At 43.7% G+C, this 26,100-nt stretch overlaps 1 protein-coding gene across 1 annotated transcript; it reads left to right on the top strand.

Moving 5' to 3' along the window:
* Nucleotides 1-710: 710 nt before the first annotated feature.
* On the top strand, nucleotides 711-25,326 carry TMEM161A (transmembrane protein 161A). Its single transcript, XM_034422582.3, has 12 exons — nucleotides 711-855; nucleotides 4,585-4,688; nucleotides 6,959-7,039; nucleotides 12,542-12,642; nucleotides 14,232-14,388; nucleotides 15,428-15,579; nucleotides 15,682-15,742; nucleotides 16,767-16,910; nucleotides 19,091-19,204; nucleotides 20,365-20,539; nucleotides 22,541-22,637; nucleotides 24,764-25,326. The coding sequence occupies exons 1-12, from the start codon at nucleotides 853-855 to the stop codon at nucleotides 25,039-25,041; spliced, it is 1,467 nt and encodes a 488-aa protein (XP_034278473.1). The 5' UTR covers nucleotides 711-852; the 3' UTR covers nucleotides 25,042-25,326.
* The last annotated feature ends 774 nt before the right edge of the window (nucleotides 25,327-26,100 follow it).

Raw genomic sequence — 26,100 nt, 5'->3', positions numbered from 1 at the left:
CCACAGAGAAGGCTCTCCCCCTGGGGGTCGCCAGCCGACATTGTCTGGCGGACGGCACCCTGAGGAGGCCTGGGATATTTCTTCCCCCAGGTTTCAACTTATTTTCCACCCTCCCCAGCTGCCTTCAATATATATTCAGTTTATTTATTTATTTAGTGCATTTACATAAAATGCATTAATAGCAGCAATAAAGATATATGGAAAGAATGCACTGCATAATCATACAATGCACATAAGATTGAGACTCATTAGCTGACCTAGAGTTACCTGTTTCATTATGTTCCATTCACACTGGCTTCCTGAACAAATCCATAGCTAGGTCCGATTCATTTATGTAAATGCACATGCATATATTCACATATCAATATTAATTTTTCCTCACGCTGGTGCCCAAGCCCAAAGCATAAATAACTTTTCCCTACAAGAATATGTGAGAGAGATAAAGAAAAGAATAGTTGCTGCTGCTATATAAACATAAGCGATTTTGCAGAGGAAAAACAAGCATTTTTGTAACATTGCTGTACAGTACAGTAATCTTACACCGCCAAGGAGGAGACTACATATCCCAAGATGCAACGCGGCGGGGTAGGCAGCTGAAAAGCGGAAGCAGGTGGACCTTGAATTCTCACCAAGGAAAGAAAAGGGAAATCACCGCCTGCCTCCTTCTTTTGCCATTGGTTGACGATCGTGGGCTGGTGCGGCTTTTGATTGGTCCAGAGGATTTCACGCCTCCTTTTGGCTATGGGATTAGAAGGAAAGGCACGCTGTATTTGACTTTCTCTTTTTTTGCCCGGTCTTTGAATTTATTTTCTTTTATTTTTTTATTTTTCCGGATCGTGATCCTCCAATACAATGGTGAGCCTTTAATTTTAATTAAGCTTTTATTTGCTTTCGCTAAACTGCTTCCTCTCCCTTTCAAGAGGATTACGGGTGGGGGAAGATGCTATTTTAGTGTCCTTTCCTTACAGGTATTTTGCTTTGACATAGAAATGGATGGAGAACTTTGAATGTTTCTAAAGGCGAATTGAATTTGATTAGAGGAGACGGCTGCGCACGTCTTAAGCTTTGGGGTAATCGTGACGCATTAAATCGAGCTTCCATGGTCAGGAGCAGGCTACCTTGAAATGGAGCATAAACAGCAGATGAAAACATTGGTTTACACTTTACAGTATGATAATTAGCTGGTTTAAGCCGAGATACCTATTTGGATTGACAAAGTTTTTTTTGTGTGTGTGTTTCTCGTAAAACCCTTTGTTATATCACCCAGTGTCTGAGATTCTTGGAACTGATCTTTTATGTAGGGAAGAAGTGCTCTGGCACTGGGCTGTGATTTTTGCTCACAAAGGACCGATAGGTAAAGGTAAAGGTTCCCCTCGCACATATGTGCTAGTCGTCCCGACTCTAGGGGGCAGTGCTCATCTCCGTTTCAAAGCCGAAGAGCCAGCGCTGTCCGAAGACGTCTCCGTGGTCATGTGGCCGGCCTGACTCAACACCAAAGGCGCACGGAACGCTGTTACCTTCCCACCAAAGGTGGTCCCTATTTTTCTACTTGCATTTTTTACCTGCTTTCGAACTGCTAGGTTGGCAGAAGCTGGGACAAGTAACGGAAGATCACCCTGTTATGCGGCACTAGGCGTAACACAGCAAAAGGACCGATAATTTGTACTAACTCAGACTTTTTCATGTGTCAGCTCTTAACTGATACTTATTTGGTGGCTTCCTGATCCTTTTCTCACAAGACGTTGGACCAGTGGCATACAAATCAAAACTCTTAACCAGGGGTGAAATCTACTTACCTTCCTTACCGGTTTGGAAGTGTACAACCTTCTGCGCATGTGCAGAGGGTAAAAAACACAGCAGGTTAAAACCAGGAAGTAACGACACCCAGGCGGGTGGGCGGAGCCTCGCGCCACCATTGCTACCTATTCTCCGAACCACATGCCACAAGCGCTACTGGATCGCCCGATCCGGTCTGAACCAGGAGCATTTCACCCCTGCCCTTAACACTTCCACCATACAATCTCACCAAGAGGAGCAGGCAATATTTTGCTGCATGGAGATAATATCCTTTCTTGTTTGTTTGTTTGTTTGTTTTTAAACAAACCTTGTGCCTATGCACCCAAGTAGCATCCCTTGGCCAACATGGTTTGGAACACAAACGTGTGAAATGGAAGATGGAATCATGCATTGTATGAACCCATCCATGGCTTCTTGTTACTTTGAATCATGCTTTTTTGAGCAAATGGTGGCAGGTTTGAATTCTTGCCTTGCATTTGTATGTCTACAAATATAAGATCCTGTGTGGACTGAAAAGGCCCAAAGAAATGTATTTGCATAATAGGAAGTTACCGACATGTAGTCTTTTATTTATGTCCGATTGCCTAGCAACCGTTGGAAGTTAAGATGAACTCCATGAAATGCACTTACAACCTGAATTTGACGTTCTGATGGCCGGCCCCTGTGATCAAATGATTACATTTTGGGAACTTAGCAACTGGACATCATTTACGGTCATTTGCAGCTTCCCACAGTCATGTGGCCGTGATTTATTAAGCAGCCTTTTTATCTTATTTCCAGCAAAAAAATGCCAATTGCAGACAATGGGTTTGCTTAATGACCATGGATTTCTTAATGATCACCACAAAAAAAAGCCATAAAATTGAGTTGGTGTTGTGATGATTCATTTAACAACTGGCACAGTTTACGCCCATAATTCCGGGCTCAATTATACTTATAAATTGAGGACTACCTTTATTCACAATTCTAATTAACAAATGACTGGACACAGTACAGGCAGTCCTCAACTTATAACAATTGAGCCCAAAATTTCTGTTGCTAAATGAGACAGTTTTGTGAGTTTTGTCCCCTTTTACAACTTTTCTTGCCACAGTTGTTAAGTGAATCCCTGCAGTTGTTAAGTTAGTAACATGGTTGTTCAGTGAATCTGGCTTCACCATTGTCTCTGCTTGTCAGAAGGTTGCAAAAGGGGATTACATGACCCAGGGACATTGCAACCGTCATAAATGTGAGTCAGCTGTCAAGCATCCAAATGTAAATCAAATGTCAATGTGACCATAGGGATGATGCAGTAGTCATAAGTGTGAATAATGATCATAAGTCACTTTTTTCAGTGCTGTTGTAACTTCAAACAGTCACTAAGCGAACTGTTATAAGTCGAGCACTACCTGTATTTCCACGGACAGGTGTGAAATCAAGTTTGAAAATCTGACATCTAGAAATGCTGCTCAATGAGCCTTTTAAGGGAAGCATCCAATCTTTTTCCTCAGCTCAGCAGTGGGGATTATCACCTTGCTTGTTGCTGCTTATTTCTTGAAATAAGACAATTTTTTCCCCGACATACTTTTTTTTACTGAACTGGTGAGGGTGCTGGCGGGTGGTAGACAGGTTTGCTGGCTCTTCTGGTGTCAGAAAAAAAGAGAAGGAAAAAGATTTTTAACTGGAAATTAATATTTTTGAGAAGAAACGTATTCTGTTGCTCAGTGATGGGGCTGAGGTAACAGCCTTCCCTCAGTTTCTTCCATCTCTTTCTCCTCGGCTAGTTCTGCCCCTAATGCTTTCTGAAGTTCTTCTCGGATCAGTGTCCTGCTTTTAAAAATAGACCAGGGTTTGGCATCACAACATTTTGCCACCCTATCAAATGTCTACATTGTAGCTCAACCCTGAAGCAATGCAGTGCCTCCTTGTATTTGACCGGGAGTGTGTGTGTGTGTGTGGGGGGGGGTTGTGAAAAATATGCAAAAAGGAAGCAAATAAAATGGACGAGACATGTCTCCAAACAGAATTAAAAGGTACATTTTGTTGGAAAATAATAAATCATTGTGGAGTCCCTGGTGCTCTCTGAGCTTGGTTGTTTGCTTGCAGACATTTAATGACCCAACTAGGTAACATCATCAATGTAAGAATAAATATCATCAACTCGTTCTGATGCTGAGTAACAGTTGGGTAACAATATTACCTTTTTGAAAATCAGAAAAGAGAATAAGATGGAGTTAGTGCACTCCCTCTCTCTCTCTCTCTCTCTCTCTCTCCCCCTCCCTCTCCCCTCCCCTCTCTCTCTCCTCCTTTCCACATAAAAAATTAAAAAGGCTCCATTGTATTTGCTGTGTACTTCCTTTTGAGCCTCCATATGCAGGGCTGTAGATCCCATCATCCCCAGCCTGCGATGAACTGAGATGCGTTCTGATGCATCTAGAGCAGTGTTTCTCAATCTTGGCCTCTCAAAGGTGTGTGGACTTCAATTCCCAGAATTCCTCAGCCAGCATTTGAGTTCCACACCTCCTGTGTGGGGATTCTGGGAGTTGAAGTCCACACATCTTTAACACTATTGAGAAACACTATTTCAAACTCGTACATACACATAAAAACATTTGAAATGTATACATCCTAGCTGGGGAAACCCTGGTCTGGAGGGCTGATAGGATGGAGAAACCAAAGTTCTTCACCTGAGATAATTGGGAAAAGTGGCTGTTTTCTCTTGGATGGAAGAGAAATTTATGAGTCATGGTTGCTGGAGTTAGAAGCCTGTGGCATTGATGAGCTGATGTGTCTCTTTCTTCTTGGCAGGCATTGATGGGGATACAGCTTGTGTTCTCCTTGTTCGTAGCCAGCGTCTTTCAGAAGATGGCACCCCACTGGTCCTTCGCTCGATGGCTCCTTTGCAATGGAAGGTACCTCATCCTTTGTGACGAGACAGTCGTGTCGCTCTGTAGTAGCAAACATAGCTTGTTCTGTGGAAGGCAAAAAGGGGCTCCTTCTTTGAGCCTGGCACACCAGATTTTCTTCAGCAAGCCTTCAACGAATCCCGTCTTGCTGCAACCTTAGGAGGAGAAAATGGCCTCTCAAATTTGCAACAAAGACTGGAACAGGGATGGTCCAGAGAGGGTCTATGTGTGTCAAACAAGTTGAGTTGACAACCGAGCGATTGAAGGCCTTCCTTTTTTGAACGTGCATTGTACATGTGACTCATTGGTGCGGTGGCCTAAAAGTGGAACTCTTGCCTCACAATCAGGAGGCTGTGAGTTCGATCCTAAGTAGAGGCAGATATTTCTCTCTCTCTGGGCACACTGAGAATATATCTGCCGAACAAAACTCCGCATTGGCGACAGGAAGGGCATCTGGCCATTAAAACACTCTGCTAGCTCCGTTCAGTTGCCCAGACTCCACTCCACAAGGGATAATGGGGTCATTAAAAGATGATGATGGTGATGATTGTACATGTGACTCATTCAAAAGGGGTGGTGTTTTCATTGCAGAGTTGTGATTGCTACTTTGACATTTTTGAGCCCTCCTGCAGATGTCCTGAAAAGTCAAGTTTGTTTTTTTGCAACTGAAAAAAAAACTCTGTACTATGAATCGGAGAAAGCTTTGCTTAAAAACAGAAATGCTTTTTTTGCTTCTCTGGCTGTGGAGGGGCTGATTTGGAATTCTAAGAGCATCTTATGGGCACCATCGCAGATTAGCTGCCTCAGTGAATGTGGCCAGTCCCTAAATATCTGGGGAAATGATTGAAATGGCTTCCCTGTTTCCCCTTCCAAGATCATTTAGTGCATAAGCTTATATTTGTCTGTTTTATTAGTATATCCGTTTTCCAGTAGGGTTCAGGGCTGTGACCTGACTTTTCTTCTGACTCCCAAAGTCATTCTCACATATTATTACCAGTGGTGGTATTCAGCCGGTTCGTATCGGTTCAGATGGACCGGTAACAGAGATTGCAGGTGGCCCCATCCACCCTGGCGCTATGCTGTCCTATTTAGCGCCGTTTCCGGGCGCATGCACGGAAGGCACACACACACACGAAGCAAGCGTGGTAAAAATCCGTGAAACCCACCTCTGAGCATTACCCAACCCCAGAACATCTTTATCCTCCAAGAATAACTTTAGAGGTCTGTTTTCAGGAGACAGATGCATTCTTGGAAGGAAAAATGATGCTTGAAGCAAGAGCTTCCTGTATTGCAAATTAAAAGAATCTAAAAATAATATCATCAAGCCCTGTGACACCTTTTTTTTTTTTCAGAATCCCAACTGGGGCCCAGAATTTAAAAGAAATTTCTTGATAACAAGAGCAAGAGCACTTAGACTGAAAGAGCACTTAGACTGCTCCATAGTGGTTTACAGCAGTGGTGAAATCCAAATTTTTAAACTACCGGTTCTGTGGGCATGGCTTGGTGGGCGTGGTGTGGCCTGGTGGGCGTGGCAGGGGAAGGATGCTGCAAAATCTCCATTCCCACCCCACTCCAGGGGAAGGATACTGCAAAATCCCCATTCCCTCCCCACTCCTGGGGGAAGGATATTGCAAAATCTCCATTCCCACCCCATTCTGGGCCAGCCAGAGGTGGTATTAACCGGTTCTCCGAACTACTCAAAATTTCCACTACCGGTTCTCCAGAACCTGTCAGAACCTGCTGGATTTCACTCCTGCTTTACAGGAGTCTCTGAGCGGTTTACCGAGTCAGCATATTGTCCCCAACAATCTTGGTCCTCATTTTACCGACCTCAGAAGGACTGGAAGGCTAAACCAACCTTGAGCCAGTCAGCATTAAACTCCTGACTGTGGGCAGAGTCACCCTGCAATACTGCATTCTAATCTAACCACTGCGCCACCATGGCTTCTGATACCTCATGTTCTGTGCAAATCCTGAATTTTGTAAACTGACCTACAGAATGTCTTAAACAAACATCTCCTAACTTTTCACAGGAGGGAGCGCCTTATTTTTGTCAGAGTCGCTTGATAGTAAGATGGGTGGCATATAAAATTAATAACTGAATAAATAAAAATTAAAAAAAATTCCCTGCCACACAGACACTGTCCCCCGGTTTTCAACAGAAAAACATAAAGAGGTGAAATAATGATCAACTGACTAACAAACAGGTTCTGTATCTATGGCAGCTTGTTTTTCCTTTCTATGTGGCTTCAAACTGGTGTTTTATATTTTGCTAGCTTGCACCGCTACAAACATCCTTCAGAAGAGGAGCTACTTGCTCTGGCAGGGAAGCAGAAGCCAAAGAGTAAGCGGGACAGGTAAGTCCCATTAGCAAAAGGCCGATCATCTTGGCACGTAAATTGGCTAAAGCAGTGTTTTTTTACTTGGCAACATTAAGATTAATGGTGGGATTCAGCCGGTTCAGGCCAGTTCGGGCGAATCAGTAGTTAAATTGTTGGCTGAGCCCACCCCTCCCCTTCCAGGAGTCCCCATGCACCCCATTTTGGCTCCCAGGAGGCTTCAGGGAGGCCTACTAGGCTAAGGTGACCAGATTTTAACATTGGTAAAGAGGGACATTGTGGGCGTGGCTTATTTTGTGGGCGTGGCTAGCTGGTCATGTGACTGGGTGGGCGTGGCTAGCTGGTCATGTGACCGGGTGGCCATGGCTATGTGTATAGGGTAAGGTGAACAGATTTTAACATTGGTAAGAAGGACACCATTGTGGGCGTGACTTATTGTGTGGGCGTGGCTTGGAGGCCATGTGACTGGGTGGGCGTGGCTAGCTGGTCATGTGACCGGGTGGCCATGGCTATGTGTATAGGGACTACTCAAAGGGCTGAAAAGTCATTTCTGACAGGTCCTCACACTTTTGACTGGTCCTCACACTTATGACCATCCTCACATTTATGCCCGTGCAGCATTCTTAACAACCATGTCACTCATTTCACAACTGCTTCTCTTCAACAAGGTGACAAGATAGGGCAAAAACGTAAAATGTGAGGACAGTCGTAAGTTCGAGGACTGGACAAAAGTGCGAGGATCAATCAAAAATAACTTTTTCAGCCCTCTGAGTAGTCCATATGCACAAAAGGACTAACCAGAGGGCTGAAAAAAGTCATTTCTGACAGGTCCTCGCACTTTTGACTGGTCCTGACACTTATGACCATCCTCACATTTATGCCCGTGCAGTATTCTTAACAACCATGTCACTCATTTCACAACTGCTTCTCTTCAACATGGTGACAAGATAGGGCAAAAACGTAAAATGTGAGGACAGTCGTAAGTTCGAGGACTGGTCAAAAGTGTGAGGACCAGTCAAAAATAACTTTTTCAGCCCTCTGAGTAGTCCATATGCACAAAAGGATTAACCAGAGGGCTGAAACAATCATTTCTGACAGGTCCTCGCACTTTTGACTGGTCCTCACACTTATGACCATCCTCACATTTATGCCCGTGCAGCATTCTTAACAACCATGTCACTCATTTCACAACTGCTTCTCTTCACCATGATGAGAAGATAGGGCAAAAATGTAAAATGTGAGGACAGTCTAAGTTTGAGGACTGGACAAAAGTGCGAGGATCAATCAAAAATAACTTTTTCAGCCCTCTGAGTAGTCCATATGCACAAAAGGACTAACCAGAGGGCTGAAAAAAGTCATTTCTGACAGGTCCTCGCACTTTTGACTGGTCCTCACACTTATGACCATCCTCACATTTATGCCCATGCAGCATCCTTAACAACCATGTCACTCATTTCACAACTGCTTCTCTTCACCATGGTGATAAAATAGGGCAAAAAACATAAAATGTGAAGACAGTCGTAAGTTCGATGACTGGTCAAAAGTGCGAGGACCAGTCAAAAATAACTTTTTCAGCCCTCTGAGTAGTCCATATGCATAAAAGGATACAGCAATAGAGAGGGATGAAGGAAGGGAAGGGAAATTAGAGTAGGAGCGAGGGTAAGAGGGGGAGGAAGAGAGGAGAAGGAGAAAGGAAGAGGAAGTAGGGAGGAGAAGAAGAGGGGGGGAAGAGAAAGTAAGAAGGAAAGAAAAGAGAGAGGTGGTAGGTTTGAGGAGAAAGATTGCTGTACAATAAAAAAGATGAAAGGGAAGAAAGCCAACCCCAAGTAAATATAAAGATATTAAGATAAAGAATGAATGGTTAAACTTTAAAGAATAAAAGAGAACAAATATGAATAAATAGCAGTAATTAGAAACACACATACAAACATACAATTTATTTTCTTTGAACAGAGTATTTGGCCGGTTCACAAATTTAAACAGTGTTTAGTCACTTCAATTAAATTTACAATTTCTATATTTCCTTTTTGCCATATTTATGCCTCATCTATTTTTTTTTAAAAACCAATATTACCCTTCATCCTCATCTCTAATCTTAATCAAATTCAATTTTTCCCTTCTATTCTATATTATACCCCTTTCCATTGTCATCTATTTTTATATCCATCCTCACATTGGTTAATTATGTAATTATGTAATACAGTTGTTTAATACAAATTCAACATTTTAATATAAATCAATTAGTTATAAAACTATCTTTTTTGTATATTAATCAATATGAACATGAATATTCCAATTATTTCCATGCAATCCAATTTCTTACAAATCAATTAATTATATTTACCAATAATAATAAACCAAATAATTTCCCCCATATATTCCTCTGAACCACAACTTAAACATTTCTGCTTTCAACACAATATACTATTAATAGTATCTCAATTCAATTATTACAATTCCCTAGTTAAATACAGCTTTTTTTTCTTTTGTGTTTTAAAATCTTGAACTCTCCTCCTAAATTTCCCATTGTTTGCAGTTTTTCACCTACCTTTTTTGGGGAGGAAAAATAAAAATAAATCTCTCTCTGCCTCATTTTGTCACGTTCCACCAAAGATCCTGGTTTCGGTTTCGTTTCTGCAGTTTAGCTAGGGGAAAAAAAACTGCTTTACACTGATTGCCTGTAGGGCGGCCCTTTGAAGTCCCGGGCAAGAGTTTAAAAAGGTTTTTTTTCTTCTAGCCATCAGCTGGGGCTCAAGAGGCAGCGGGACTGAGGAGGCAGAATGAAAAATCGGGACTTTTTTGAAACGCCGCGGGACGCGGGACAAATTGCTAAAAAGCGGGACTGTCCCGCCAAAAGCGGGACGTCTGGTCACCTTATATTAGGCCCAAAATGGGGCATGGGGGGAGGTTGGCGCATCCCCCTCCCCCGGCAGCCTGTTTTTGCTACCAGGCGGGTGCAGGAGACTGAGTGCTTCCTATCAAACACCCCTGGCCACGCCCACCATGGCCACACCCACCCAGCCTATCATTAGGGCAGAGAATCCGTTGTTAAATTATTTGAATCCCACCACTGGTTAAGATATGCGGACTTCAACTCCCAGAAGGAATTCTGGGAGTTGAAGTCCGTATATTTCAAGTTGCCAAGGTTGAGAAACATTGTCCTAGATTGTTCAGTTAAAATTAAGGTAGTACATAATATCATAGAGTTGTGATATTGGAGAGAACCACAAAGATCCTCTGGTCCAACCTTCTGCCCTGTGCAGGAAAACCATGGAAACCATCTGTAAGAGATGCTATACCCAGTCTCTTTTTAAAACTTAAGAGAATGGAGAATCCACATTCTCCATCGTTGGACTTTTGCACTGTGTTACATACATTGCCATCATGAAGCTTTGTAAGTAATTGCAACTTCTGCAGTATCTCTATAAGGAAAGAGTGACCTTGAATTAAGTAGCTTCTTGTGCATCTCTAACTAACGGCTGGGGAAAAAAATACAAGAAATTCAGTCACTGAATTTCAGGGAAATTCTGGGAGTTGAAGTCCACATATCTCAAAAGTTATCAAGGTTGAGAAACACTGGGCTACAGAATACAGAAAATTTTGAAAATGGAGATAAATGGAGGGCTCCTGCCTTCTGGAACGAATTGCCCCCTGAGATGTGGAGGATTCCCGACTTACGCACCTTCCGCCGGGCCCTCAAGATGCTTTTATTTCAACAAGCCAGGCTGGCCTAATTTTTTAAATTTATTAATTGTCAATTCTTAATTTTTTAAACATTTAAATCGGATAGTTTTATTTTAATTAGATATGGGCCAAACTATTTAATATTTTTAAACTGTTTTTAAATTTTATATTTGTGTGTTTTATGTTGGCAGTACACAGCCCTGAGTCCCTTTGGGAGAAGGGCGGTATATAAAATAAATAAATTATATATATATATATATATATATATATATATATATATATATATATATATATATATAATTTATTTATTATATATATTATATATATATATATATATATATATATATATATATATATATATATATACATATACATATACATATACATATACATATACATATACATATACATACACATACACATACACATACACATACATATACATATACATATATATATATATATATATATATATATATATATGAAATCAGAACTTTTCGTTTTGGGGTTTAATGGAAAAAGAACTAGACAAAAAATTTGGAACTTTGTTACTATATATCAGTGATGGCTAACCTTTTCCGGACTGAGTGTTCAAAGCACGTGTATGCACGCCTGAACCTCCAAAATGCAATGTGCACGCGGCCCCACGCATGCATGCCCCGTGTATGCGCCCTACCCCCGCGCATGCACTGCAGAGACCTGGAGACCAGCTGGCCGGCAGGAGGCACAAGCGCATGCACAGCGGAGCTGAACTGAGGTGACAGCTTGTGTGCCATCAGAGAGGGTGTTGTGTGCCACCTCTGGCACGCGTGCCACAGGTTCGCCATCACGCTATATATGTTGACAGCAGCAAAACTATTGTATGCACAAAAATGGAAGGACACTTCGATTCCTGGCATGGAAGAAAGGTTGCAGAAGTTGATGGAGTTGGCTGAAATGGCAAAACTGAGTACTTTGTTTAAAGAAAAGAACCTAAGTACTTTTGTTTCCACACGGAGACTGCTTCTGAACTTCGTGCTCGATGTGAAAAAGAATGAAACTCTGACTTTGGTTTTTTTTAGATTAGATTGATAGATCTTTATAGAAATGGCTTGTTCATACCCTTATGGAAAAGCAAAAAGTTGTGATTTATGTTAATGCCTTATTTTACTGCACGGGTGTCAAACTCGATTTCATTGATGGCCGCATCAGGGTTGTGTTTGACCTGAGGGCGTGGTCAGGGTGGGCGTGGCCAGCTCAACATCACTCAAGTTGGCGCCTGTGGTGGCTCAAGCGCTCTGTCAGTGCAAATGGGCTCTCAAGCACCATTTTTGGCCTCCTGCAACCCTCTGCCAGAGAAAACGGAGCTCGGGAGCCTGTTTTTGCTGGCAGAAGCACCGCGGGTCAGTCCTTCGCTGTTTCCAGGGAGGCTCCACGGGCCAGATCTAAGTATTTCGCGGGCCGGATCCGGCCCCCGGGCCTTGAGTTTGACACCCCCGTTTTACTGTAATTGAGAGAGTCAGAAGTCAATGCTTCTTTTTCTTTTTTCTCCCCCGCTCTTTCCTCACTTCTCTTCCCCCTTTCCCCTCCCCCCTCGTTGTTCTTCTATTTACTTTTCTATTTTGTATTTTACAATACTCTAAAACTCAATAAAAAATGCTAAAGAATTGGGTAAAAATAATAATGGTTTTTGTTCGCTCAGATGGATAAGCATTTGGCAATCGGAGAGTGGAAGGTTTGCAGATAGCACCTTTTTTTAGAGAAAATGCTTGATGGGGGAACTTGATCTATTTTCCAGTTACACCAAACCTAAACCAAGTTAAGCAGTAACCAGGGATGTTGGTTGTTTCTTTGCAGCAGGAGGATCAATGGAGTGACCGATGGGAAACCTTCGACCGTTCCCCGAGATATTGATCTGCAACTGGAGAGTAGTCCTATCCGGACAGTGGATGCTCTGGGTAAATATGTGGAAGTTGGACTTTCTTAGCTACATGTTTATCATACGGAGTGGTCCAGGAAGGCCGTCATCTCATAAGGATGCTCCAAATTCAGAAACACAGAGTGTACTCTCTTACGGCAGCAAAATTTCCATTGCTAAGCAAGACAGTTGTAAAGTGGATTTTGCCCCATTTTACGACCTTTCTTGCCACACTTGTTAAAGTGAATCACTTCAGTTGTTAAGTTAGTAACACCGTTGTTAAATGAATCTGGCTTCCCCATTGACTTTGCTTGTCAGAAGGATGCAAAAGGGGATTACATGACCCTAGGACATTGCAGTCATAAATATGAGTCAGTTGCCAAGCCTCTGAATTTTGATCATGTGACCACAGGGATGCTACAAAGGTCGTAAGTGTGTCATAAGTCCTTTTTTCCATGCTATTATAACTTTGAACGGTTAATTAAAGAACGGTTGTAAGTCAAGGTCCACCTGCACCACTAAGAGTTATACTTCTGATTTTAATTTGGGGGAAACGAAGGGGTAAGTCCTCGATTTACGATCACAATTGAGCCCCAATTTCTGTTGTTAAAGGAGACATTTGTTAAGTGAGTTTTGCCCCATTTTATGACCTTGCTTGCCACAGTTGTTAAGTGAACCACTGCAGTTGATAAATTAGGAACACGGCTCTTAAATTAATCTGGCTTCCCCATTGACTTTGCTTTTCAGAAGATCGACAAAGGGGATCACATGACCCACATGACTGCGACCGTCATAAATATGAGTCAGTTGCCAGGCCTCCAAATTTTGATCACGTGACCATGGGGAATGATACAAAGATTGTAACTGTGAAAAATGGTCATAAGTCACCTTTGTCAGTGGTGGTGTAACTTTGAACGGTCACTAAATGAACTGTTGTAAATCAAGGACTACCTGTACAGCGTTGAACTAGATCCGTGATGGCGAACCTATGGCACGCATGCCACAGGTGGCATGCGTAGCCATATCGGTGGGAATGCGAGCCCAACGCCAGCTGATTTTCGGGCCTTCTGGGCCCACCAGAAGTAGGGAAACAGACTGTTTCCTGCCTCCGGAGGGCCTCAGGGGCTGGTGAGGAAGGCCTGTTTTTTGCTCTTCCAGAGCCTTTCTAGGAGTCTGGGGTGGGTGAAAACGGCCTTCCCCACCCGCCGGAGGCCCTCTGGAGGCCGGAAACAGTCCCTTTTCCAACCTCAAGTGGATCTCTGGATGTTGAGGAGAGCAAAAACAGACCTTCCGGTCCCACCGGAAGTTGGCAAATGGGCCGTTTCCGGCCTCCAGAGGACCTCCAAGTGGGTGTGGAAGGCCATTTTTGCCCTCCCCAGACTCCTAGAAAGGCTCTGGAGGCTGGAGAGAGCAAAAAAATGGGCCTACCGTGCCATTGTGTGCCAGGAGCATACGGAGCGTGGAGGGGGGTTGCATGCGTGGGGGCGGGGCGCATAGAATTATGGGTGTGGGCGCGTGCACGCGCGCGACACCCACCCACCCCCCGGCACGCAATGGCAAAAAGATTAGCCATCACTGAACTAGATCAAAGCTGAGATGGGCTGCTAAGCATTTTTGTTTTCTTTTTAGTTCTATGCTATTTCCTGGAATATCAGTGGTATGTGGACTTCGCAGGATATTCCACTCTGGTCTACCTTTTCACTGAAGGTTACTATTGCCTCGTTGATCCCCAGAAAGAAACCAACATTGGAATCCTCTGGTGCCTTCTGACAGCCATATTCTCTGTGTATCCTTTGCAACCAGGGACCTTCACCCTTCCCTTTTGCATCCACCTTTATACCATACAGGTAACCCTCGATTACGATCACAATCGAGCCCAACATTTCTGTTCCTAAGCAGGATAGTTATTCAGCTAATTTTGCGACCCATTTTATGACCTTTCTTTCCACAGCTGTTAAGTGAATCATGTCAGTTGTTCAGTTAGTAACACGGTTGTTAAGTGAATCTGGCTTCCCCCTCTTGATTTTGTTTGTCAGAAGGTTGCAGTAGTGATTACATGATCCCGGAACACTCTAACCGTCATAAAATGAGTCAGTTGTCAAGCTTCTGAATTTTGATCATGTGACCCTGGGGAGGCTGCAAAGGTCATAAGTGTGAAAAACGATCATAAGTCCCTTTTTTCAGTGCCATTGAAACTTCGGTCACTAAATGACCTGAATGTCGTAATTCCAGGACTACCTGTACAAATTTTAAAATACGGTCTTTTCCTTTTCAAAGACTGGAAGCAGAATGGTTGATGTCTGTGGAGATTTTCAGTCATCTAGGTCATGGTTGTCCCCAAGGTCCTTTTTCAAGAGGCAACTGGACTTTCTGATTTTTCTTTGAAGATGTTTCACTTCTCATCTGGGAAGCTTCTTCAGCTCTGTTGTGAATAGAGGTGAAGAAGCTTCTGGACTTTCTGGTTTTTCTTTGAAGACGTTTCGCTTTTCATCCGGGAAGCTTCTTCAGCTCTGTTGTGAATAGAGGTGAAGAAGCTTCTGGACTGTCTGGTTTTTCTTTGAAGACGTTTCGCTTCTCATCCGGGAAGCTTCTTCAGCTCTGTTGTGAATAGAGGTGAAGAAGCTTCTGGACTGTCTGGTTTTTCTTTGAAGACGTTTCGCTTCTCATCTGGGAAGCTTCTTGAGCTCTGTTGTGAATAGAGGTGAAGAAGCTTCTTGGATGAGAAGTGAAACATCTTCAAAGAAAAAACAGAAAGTCTAGTTGCCTCTTGAGAAAAGACCTTTGGTCCAGAATGGTTGACGTTATGCCCTTAGCACCAGCTTCAGCAAAATTTTTGTTATGGTGATGCGTCATTATTTCCGCTCCAAGGAGGGAGGTGAGCGTTCTGTCTGCCTCTCCTTCGCCTTCCTCTTCCTTCTGATCGCAATGGTGGTTTTGGTGGTCAGGGAAGATTACCTCGAATTTGGGCTCAATGCAGGTGAGTGACCTCGGGCATGGGCCATAGCTGGGCACCCTTGCCACCTTGGCTGGCCAAATTAAGCCCTTTGCACTCCCTTGATCAGCTCTCTCCCCTGTCCAGGACTAACCAGCGTCCATAACAATTTGGAGGTCTTCTTCATGGACCAAGGATGGGAATGGATGTAAGTTTTTGCTTATTGACTTTTGATCCTCTTCTAGTTTAGACCCAACTTTTGCTGCTATTGGCAGTGGGACACCGCCCCCCCCCCCCAGTAGTTATGGTGTTGGGTTTGAACCCTCAGGAGAAAGTCGGGCTCTAAAGACAATAATAAATAAGGAAATAAGGATGTCATTCCATTTTTAAAATAGGTTTTTATTTATTCGATTTTTATTACTTTATAAGAAACTCAAGGCAGAGAACCTTCATAAGACTGCTTCTTCCTCCTCTTTTTCCCCACAACAACCTTGTGAGGTGGGTTGGGCCCCGAGCAGGGGTGGGCTTCAAAAATTTTAGCAAGGGGTTCTTTGCCTGGTTGCTGGGTGGGCGTGGCCATGGTGGGCGTGGCCTAGTCAGCCTCCTGCACCACGGCGGATGGGCGTTTTTGCTCTCCACGGACTCCGGAGGCTTTCCTCGAGCCTCCAGGAGGGCGAAAACAGCCTCCCAGGCTCCGGAGCCCTTCCCAAACTTCTGGTAGGCCCGTTTTTCACCCTCCCAGAGCCTCCACGCGTGCCCTTCACTTACCTGCATCCAAAATGGGCCGTGTGGGGACTCCTGGGAAGGGTGGAGTGGGGTGGGTGGGGCCAGCCAGGAGTGGGATTTGGGGGTTCTCCGAACTGGACAGAATCTTAGTTAGAGGTTCTCCCGAACCCCTGTGAACCCCCAGCAGCCCACCCCTGGCCCCAAATCACCCAACCAGCTTTCATGCCTAAGGCGGACTAGAATTCACCATCTCCTGGTAATTGGCTCCAAGTCACCCAGCTGGTTTTACACCTAAGGCAGGACTAGAACTCACAGTCTCCTGGTTTCTAGGTCAGCTTCTTAACCACTACACCAAACTGGCTCTGACCAGTTTGGCCAAGGTGTAAGCAAACTGATTGCCTCCCTTCACTTAACACCAAAAACTTCTCTCCTCTGAAAAAAAACTTTGAAGATTTCTGCCCAGGGTTCACGGTTGGCTTTATGGGGCATTTGTTTCTTCCCTCCAGGATCCCGGTGACAAAACTCGGAATTAAAGTGGGCCTCGTGGGCCTCTGTTCGTTCATTGGTGCCTGCTTGACTTTCCCAGGCCTACGGCTGGCCCAGACTCAGTTGGATGCGCTCAAGATGGTGGCCAACCAGCCAAAGATCCAGTTACGTTCCAGCTTATTGCTTAGCCCTAAAATAGAATAGAATAGAATTCTTTATTGGCCAAGTGTGATTGGACACACAAGGAATTTGTCTTTGGTTCATATGCTCTCAGTGTACATAAAAAGAAAAGATACGTTCATCAAGAATCATAAGGTACAAGACTTAAGGATAGTCCTAGGGTAGAAATAAGCATTCAAATCATACTAGGAAACAATATAAATCATAAGGATACCAGCAACAAAGTTACAGTCATACAGTCATAAGTGGGAAGTGATGGGTGATAGAAATGATGAGAAGATTAATAGTAATGCAGACTTAGTGAATAGTTTGACAGTGTTGAGGGAATTATTTGTTTAGCAGAGTGATGGCGTTCGGGGGAAAAAAAACTGTTCTTGTGTCTAGTTGTTCTGGTGTGCAGTGCTCTAAAGCATTGTTTTGAGGGTAGGAGTTGAAACAATTTATGTCCAGGATGCGAGGGGTCTGTAAATATTTTCACAGCCCTCTTTTTGACTGGTGCAGTATACAGGTCCTCAGTGGAAGGCAGGTTGGTAGCAATTGTTTTTTTTTCTGCAGTTCTAATTATCCTCTGAAGTCGGTGTCTGTCTTGTTGGGTTGCAGAGCCAAACCAGAAAGTTATAGAGGTGCAGATGACAGACTCAATAATTCCTCTGTAGAACTGGATCAGCAGCTCCTTGGGCAGTTTGAGCTTCCTGGGTTGGCGCAGAAAAAACATTCTTTGTTGTGCTTTTTTGATTACATTTTTGATGTTGGGTGTCCATTTTAGGTCTTGAAATATGATAGAACCTAGAAAGAGCCCCATAAGTCCTGAGAATTGAAGAAAGACCTACCTCACCTTCTTCTAAAATATAGGGGCCTAAGTGTCCTTATGATGTGGAATCAACTTAATTAGGACAATTGATAGGTGAAAGATTGAGGCAGTGATTCATAGACACGGTTCCAGAAATAACATTAGAAGGTAAAATCAAGAAAGGAGCATGATACTTCAGAATATCTACAGAACCTTAAAATAGGTCTGACATACTTCCCTTGAATTTGATTTGTTTATAAGCTAGTCCTTGACTTACAACCAACTTGACTTGCACTTGTGACTATCGCAGCACCCCACAGTCCCATGATCAGAATTCAGGCACCTGGCAATAGGAATGTATTTATGATAGTTGCAGCTTCCTGTGTTCATGTGATCATCATTTGTTTATGACAAAGGAAAGTCAGTAAGAGAAGCCAGCTTCGCTTAACAACTGCACGAGTCACTTAATAACTGCAGTGATTCGCTTAGCAACCGTGGCAAAAATGGATTTAAAATGGGCCATCTCACCTAGCAATGGAAGTTCCAGTCCCAACTGTGGTCATAAATCAAGGACTATCTGTATTGTAAATGCATACAAAACTTGCAAGATCCTTAGGGAGAGAGAGCTCATGCCTTCTAGGGTGGGGAATGGCAAGACATTGATTAATTGTGTAACAGCACCAAAAAAAAAAGCTATTTTTTTAGGTGGAGCAGTTGCTGTAGGATAGTGTTTCTCAGCCTTAGCAGCCTTAGGATATATGGACTTCAATTCCCAGAACTCCCCAGCCAGGAATATATGAGCAGGATGTGGGAAGGGAAGGGAAGGGAAATGCAAGTTGAATCAGTTGGGCTGCACCATATTGTTCAAAGGACAAAGGTGATCCTTCAACCAGTAAAAGCTGTATTTTATATGGTTGAAAATTATTAAAATGGTAGGTAGATAAATAAGATGATTGATAGACAGACTGAATGAATGAATGAATGAATGACTATAAGATGATGGATGGATGGATGGATGGATGGAGAGAGAGAGAGATGATAGATAGAATGGATGGATGGATAGAGATATAGATTGGTAGGTAGGTAAATATAGGTAGATATAAGTAGATATATAGATATAAATACAGTCCGATGCTCCAATTTTTTTAATGAGATGCACATAAAAACCAGGTGGAATTTTGATCACACCTTTGTGGAGCTTGACTTTTTTGACCCTGCCCTTTGGACGCTGTTAATCCTTACTTAAAAGCTTATTTGTGTGTGTGTGTGTGTTGGGGGTGGGTGGGTGGGTGTTGCCAGATACACGTTTCCAGGCCCTCAAAGTCTGGAGAATCAGCCTAACACAGAACAAACCTCCCTCTTCCCATCCCACAGACTCCTTCTGCATGCCAGTTTTCTTGCTCCCGTGATCGTGGTTCTGATGTGGATCAAGCCCATTTCGCGAGACCTCCTGCTGCAGGCCCCCATGGGCAAGGAGAAGGTCCAGATGTAAGTTAGTGCGGGGGGGGAGTTGCATTCCGGCTGTGATTTCCTTTTTTTTTTTTTAAATGTTTCCTTTTGAGCTATAATCTAAGTGCCAAAGCCCACTGTAACAACATTGCCAAAAAGGCATTAAAGGTTGCAAACCTAATCTTGCGTAACTTCTTCTCCAGTAATATTACACTACTAACCAGACCATACAAAACATTTGCTAGACCAATTCTCGAATACAACTCATCTGTCTGGAACCCGCACTACATATCAGACATTAATACAATTGAACGTGCCCAGAAATATTTCACAAGAAGAGTCCTCCACTCCTCCGCTTGCAACAAAAAATACCTTATGCCACCAGACTTGAAATTTGGGGCTTAGAAAATTTAGAACTAAGCTGCCATTGATATGTCCTAAGCATAGCTTATAAAATTATCTGCTACAATGTCCTACCTGTCCTACCTACTTCAGCTTCAACCACAACAATACATGAGCACACAATAGATACAAACTTAAAGTGAACCGCTCCAAACCCGATTGCAGAAAATACGACTTCAGCAACAGAGTGGTCAATGCCTGGAATGCACTATCTGAATCTGTGGTTTCATCCCAAACCCCCCCAAATTTTAACCTTAGGCTGGCTACTGTTGACTTCACCCCATTCCTAAGAGGTCTGTAAGGGGCGTGCATAAGAGCACCAACATGCCTACCGTCCCTGTCCTAATGTTCCCTTTAATTGTATTCATTTTATGTATTCAATTCATGCATATATATATATAAAATCTAATACGTGCTTAACAAATAAATAAAATAAATAAATAAATAATTCAAGTAATTTCTGCTTAATTTTTGGGGGGGGTTGGCATTCCTTTTAGCATCCCTGCATCCATGAGGCTTAGTAACTTAGATTCAAAAGGGAGGTTGGGAATCAAGCCCTAGATTCTCAGGCTGTTGCTTGGCAGCTCAGCATTTGAAAGACGTCCTTCCTCCTCCTCAGAGAGCTAATGAATTTATTTATTTATTTATTTATTGGTTCGATTTATATGCCGCCCTTCTCCAGAGACTCAGGGCAGCTTACAATGCGTTAAGCAATAGCCTTCACACTTTTGTATATACCTGCTTAGTAGAGCTTTTTCGGGGGGCCCTAAGCGGTGTTTCCTTCCTCTTTGTGACAGCATGTCGGACACCACCTACAATTCTGTACGCCTGTGGACGATTGTAGCGTTCTGTGTGCTACGCCTGGCTGTCATCCGCTACCATCTCCAGGCGTATCTGAATCTGGCTGAGCGTTGGGTGGAGCAAATGAAACGGGAGGCCGGCCGCATCACCGTGCTGGAGATTCAGCGGAAGGTAGGCCCTAGATGGTTCACAGCAAACAGGGCAAGGTGAGGCAAACCATTTACAGGTAGTCCACAACTTATGACCACAATTGAATCCAAAATTTCCGTTGTTAAGTGAGCGTTGCCCCATTTTACGCCCTTTCTTGCCACAGTTGTTAAGCGAATCGCTGCAGTTGTTAAGTTAGTAACGCAGTTGTTCAGTGAATCTGGCTTCCCCATTGACTTTGCTTGTCAGAAAGTTGCAAAGGGTGATTACATGACCCTGGGACACTGCGACCATAATCAATCAATCAATCAATCAATCAATCAGAATAGAGCTGGAAGGGACCTTGGAGGTTTTCTAGTCAAACCCTCTGCTCAGGCAGGAGACCCCCCTATAGCAGTGATGGGTAACCTTTTTGCCGTTGCATGCCAAAAGCAGGGATCGCGCGTGTGTCCACACTCATAATTCAATGCCCCCTGCGCATGCGCACACAACCCCCCCATGCTCCTCACGCTTTTGGCACGTGATGGCCCGGTGGGCGTGGTAGGCCCGTTTTTCGCCCTCTCCAGGCTCCAGAGGCTTTCTAGGAGCCTGGGGAGGGCGAAAATGGCCTTCCCCTGGTTAATTCTCCTCAGTGTTAGGAAGTTTCTCCTTAATTCCATGTTGCTTTTCATCTTGATTAGTTTCCATCTCTTGTTCCTTGTCCATCCCTTGTTCTTTATTATTGGTTTATTGTTTATTGGTTCGATTTATATGCCGTCCGGAGACTCAGGGCGGCTTACAATGCGTTAAGCAATAGCCTTCATACTTTTGTATATACCTGCTTAGTAGGGCTTTCAGGGCCCCCCTAAGCGGGGTTCTTTTTTATACAAAGTCAGCTTATTGCCCCCACAATCCGGGTCCTCATTTTACCTACCTCGAAAGGATGGAAGGCTGAGTCAACTTTGAGCCTAGTGAGATTTGAACTCGCAGTAATTGCAGGCAGCTGGTGTTACTTAACAGCACTTTAGTCTGCTGTGCCACCAAGGCTCTTCTTGGTGCTTTGGAAAATAAGTTAACCCTCCCTCTTCTTTGTGGCAGCCCCTCTAACACTGGAATACTGCTATCATGTCACCTTTAGTCTATCTTTTCTCTAAACTAGCCATACCCAAATCCTGCCACCATTCTTCATATGTTTTAGTCCGCAGACCTTTAATCATCCTAGTTGCTCTTCTTTGCACTTTTTCCAAAGCCTCAACGTCTTTTTTGTAATGTGACCAAAACTGGATGCGTTTAAATATTGGGGGGGGGCTTATTTTCAAGGGGAGGCTTACTTTAGTGCATGTGTTCAAAAGCCTGATTGGGCTTATTATCAGGGGATGTCTTATTTTCGGGGAAACAGGGTACTTCACGTGATTTTGATTCCATGCTTCTGTTTATAAATGTCATAAATACTTAATACATCAATGCATAAATGTTTATAACTGTCATAAATACATGCCAGTGGCCAAGCCTCCAAATTTTGATCAGGTGCTCACGGGGATAGTACAACAGTGATAAAGAGCCTTGGTAGCGCAGCAGACTAAAGTGCTGTTAAGTAACACCAGCTGCCTGCAATTACTGCAAGTTCAAATCTCACCAGGCTCAAGGTTGACTCAGCCTTCCATCCTTTCGAGGGAGGTAAAATGAGGACCTGGAGCATTGTAAGCCGCCCTGAATCTCCGGAGAAGGGCGGCATATAAATCGAACCAATAAATAAATAAATAAATAAATAGATAAATAGATAGATAGATAAATAGATAGATAGATAGATAGATAGATAGATAGATAGCTGCAGTGATTCATTTAACAACTGTGGCAAGAAAGGTCGTAAAATGGAGCAAAACTCACTTAGCAACTGTCTTGCTGAGCAACGGAAATTTTTGGGCTCAGTTTTGATCATAAGTGGAGGGCTACCTGTATCTGGGTTGCTACTTAAGACTTTAGATGACCAGATCTCAATTCTCATTCTTCATTGTTCCTTTTTTTTAATTTTTATTTTATTTCCAGATCACCAGAATCTACTGCTATGTAACAGTGGTCAGCCTCCAATACCTGGCGCCAATCTTTCTCACCCTGCACTGCACCCTCATCCTCAAAACTCTTGGTAAAGTATTCTTCAGTCAAGTGTCTAGAGCAGCGGTCCCCCAACCTTTCTGGCTTAGTAGACCAGTGAGGGAGCGCTAAGGGATGGTTGTGTGTGAGCAGATGTGTGTGCATATCTGTGTGCCCACCGCTTGTGCAAAGTGCCCATCACTTGATGGGGCTGTGCCCGCCTGCCCGCCAGGGGTGGGTTCTACTTACCTTTACTACCAGTTTGCATCAGGCCCGTGCATGCACAGATCACTTCTGATGACGTCCGGGTCAGTGGGTGGAGCCTCCCACTGGTTTTACTACCGGTTCTTGTGAACCGGTCCGAACCGGGGGCAACCCACCACTGGTTCCCGCTCATCCACCACTTGTATGGGCTGGGTCCAAACGAAGTCAATGGGGAAAGCAGTGGTGAAATCCAAATTTTTTTACTACCGGTTCTATGGGCGTGGCTTGGTGGGCGTGGCATGGTGGGCATGGCAGGGGAAGGATACTGCAAAATCTCCATTCAGCTCACTCCAGAGGAGGATTACTGAAAAATCTCCATTCCCACCCCACTCCAGGGGAAGGATATTGCAAAATCTCCATTCCCACCCCACTCTGGGGCCAGCTAGAGGTGGCATTTGCCGGTTCTCTGAACTACTCAAAATTTTCGCTTCCGGTTCTCCAAACTACTCAAAATTTCCGCTACCGGTTCTCCAGAACCTGTCAGAACCTGCTGGATTTCACCCCTGGGGGAAAGTCCAATTCATTTAATTACCACATACTTCCCTTAACAGTTGTAGTATTTCACTGAACAACCGTAGCAAAAAAGGTGATAAAATTGGGAGCAACAAACTGAACCAACTGCCTCGCTTAGCAACAGAAATTCTGGTCTCAATTGTGGTTGTAAATTAAGAACTCCCTATTTCCCTCTGTAATTTTCCCTCCCAAAATGTGTCATTTAAATAATTTTGCTTTTATGCTGCCTCATTAGTTGAACATTGGTTAAGCTAAATAAAAATGCATCGCTTTCAACTTTATCCAAAGGAAGGAAGGGTGCACCTGGATTTTTTATATGTGTTTATACAGGGGAGGGATTCAGCCGGTTCGGACCAGTTCAGGTGTACCGGTAGCTTCAACGATCAGCTGGGAGCGAACCGGTTCACTCCGACAATCAGGTGGGCCCATCCGCCCGACCCTGCGCGCTTTACATACCTTTATCCTCTCAGCTGATTCGCACGGCATAGCGGATAATAATAACTTTATTGTCATTGTACGTGTATACACAGTATACCCATACAACGAAATTCACATAAAACCCAAAGACCAGGTCCAACACACATAACAATCCCCAAACACACTCCCACCCACCACAATTCCCCACCCCTAAACCACCCAAACATCCACACAACAGACCAAGTAATGCTGTCCAACAGCTCACTGATGGTGGCCCTTTAGTTCATTGTTGAGTGCAATTATAGCTCTGGGGTAAAAACTATTCAGAAAACGTCTGGTCCGAGTTTTAATTGTTCTGTATCTTCTGCCAGAAGGCAACAGTCCAAAAAGATTGTAAGCAGGATGGGAAGAGTCTCTGAGAATGTTATGCAACTTTCTCGAAAAGTGAGGATTGCCGCACCTCGGCTGTGTTACTTCCCAGAAGTAACGCGGAAATTTAGTTTTGTTAAAACTGCACATCCGCGGGTGTGTGCGAATGCAATTACCGAACCGGTTTTTAAACTGGCAGGATCCCACCACTGCATTTATATATATATAAAAATGAGAGAGCCTTGGTGGCGCAGCAGACTAAAGCACTGTTAAAGTAACACCAGCTGCCTGCAATTATTGCAAGTTCAAATCTCACCAGGCTCAAGGTTGACTCAGCCTTCCATCCTTTCGAAGGTAGGTAAAATGAGGACCCGGTTTGTGGGGGCAATAAGCTGACTTTGTATAAAAAAGAACACCGTTGGGGGGGGCGCGAAAGCCCTACTGAGCAGGTATATACAAAAGTATGAAGGCTATTGCTTAACGCATTGTAAGCCACCCTGGGTCTCTGGAAAAGGGCGGCATATAAATCGAACCAATAAATAAATAAATATACCAGGTTGATAAAAGAATTTTGGTGCATGTAACCTCTCCCCTATTCCTTTCTCTCCCCAAAAGGTGAATATTCCTGGGGCCTTTATCCTGAGCCTGCACTAACATCTCCAGCACCTGATGCCATTCTGGTTCACCAGGCCGCCCCCTCCGAGGACTCTGGGAAAGAAGATATCCAGGCCGCAGTAGAACAGATCACCGCATCTCTTAGTGCCTTGGGCACCGTCTTCACTCCTCTTTTCTACCGGGGGCTGTTCTCTTTCTATGTCTGGTGGATTGCGGCCTGCCAAGTCGTTTCCGTCTTCTTTGGCCTCTATTTCCATCAGCACTTGGCTGTGTCCTAAGTGAGCAGCTCTCCTTTGGCTCTCGGAGTGAGACATTTTGGGTCCAGAGTGTGTTTAAGTGCCAGAATATGGATTTCTCTTGAGGGTTTGCAATGCCGGGTTGTCATCCTTGAGGAAAGCCTTTCTTGTGACATCTCTGAGAAGAAACCAGCCGGATTCAAGTACTATTTTTTTTTTAGACCAATCACAGTGGACTGGATACACATCTTGCACACTATCCCAAAAGAGGTTAAAAAAAGGAATGTTCTGATCAGCTTTGATTAAAAAAAATTTTTTTTTCCAGTTCTTAATGGCTTAAAAGCATTCAGGAGCAAGGTTGAAATTTGGACAATGGCATTACCTTTCACGTCTCCTTTGCTTAGCAATTTTTTTTCCAGAGTTTAGATTTAAAAAAAAAAAAAAAAAACTTCGGCCTTTATTATTTGTATATTTTAAGGCAGCGAACATACCCAATACTCCTTCATCCTCCTATTTTCCCCACAACAATCCTGTGAGGTAGGTTGGGCTGAGAGAGAAGAACCAGCCCAAGGTCACCCAGCCGGCTTTTAGGCCTAAGGTAGGACTAGAACTCACGGTCTCCTGGTGATTGGCCCAAAGTCACCCACCTGGCTTTCATGGCTAAGGTAGGACTAGAACTCACGGTCTCCTGGTGATTGGCCCAAAGTCAACCAGCCGGCTTTCATAGCTAAGGCGCGACTAGAATTCACTGACTCCTGGTGATTGGCCCAAAGTCAACCTGATCACCTGATCACCATTTGTGACCTTCCCAGCCAGGTTCTGACAAGCAAAAGTCAATGGGGGAAGCCAAATTCGCTTAACGACTGCATGATTCACTGAACCACTTCAGAGATGAACTTAACAACTGTGGCAAAAAAAGATCACAACATTAAGGCATAATTTGCTTAACTGCTTTGCTTAGCAATAGAAATATGGGGGATCAGCTGCGGTCATAAGTCGAGGTCTATCTGTAGCCTGAGGTTCAGAAGAACGTCGTAGTTTGTTTCACACAAGGGGCTTAAACCACGGCATGATCAGACCCTAAAGAGCACGTCCCTAGTT

This window comes from Pantherophis guttatus, chromosome 1, assembly GCF_059756535.1.
Source record: "Pantherophis guttatus breed Tessera chromosome 1, ASM5975653v1, whole genome shotgun sequence".
NCBI classification, from domain to species: domain Eukaryota; kingdom Metazoa; phylum Chordata; class Lepidosauria; order Squamata; family Colubridae; genus Pantherophis; species Pantherophis guttatus.
Note: the sequence above shows the minus strand (reverse complement) of the source record. Positions and strands in the feature narration are given on the sequence as shown.

Coding starts and splice junctions, on each gene's coding strand:
- TMEM161A (XM_034422582.3), top strand. Junction 12,643..14,231: donor CCGGACAGTGGATGCTCTGG/GTAAATATGTGG, acceptor TTTTCTTTTTAG/TTCTATGCTATTTCCTGGAA. Junction 19,205..20,364: donor GGCAAGGAGAAGGTCCAGAT/GTAAGTTAGTGC, acceptor TCTTTGTGACAG/CATGTCGGACACCACCTACA.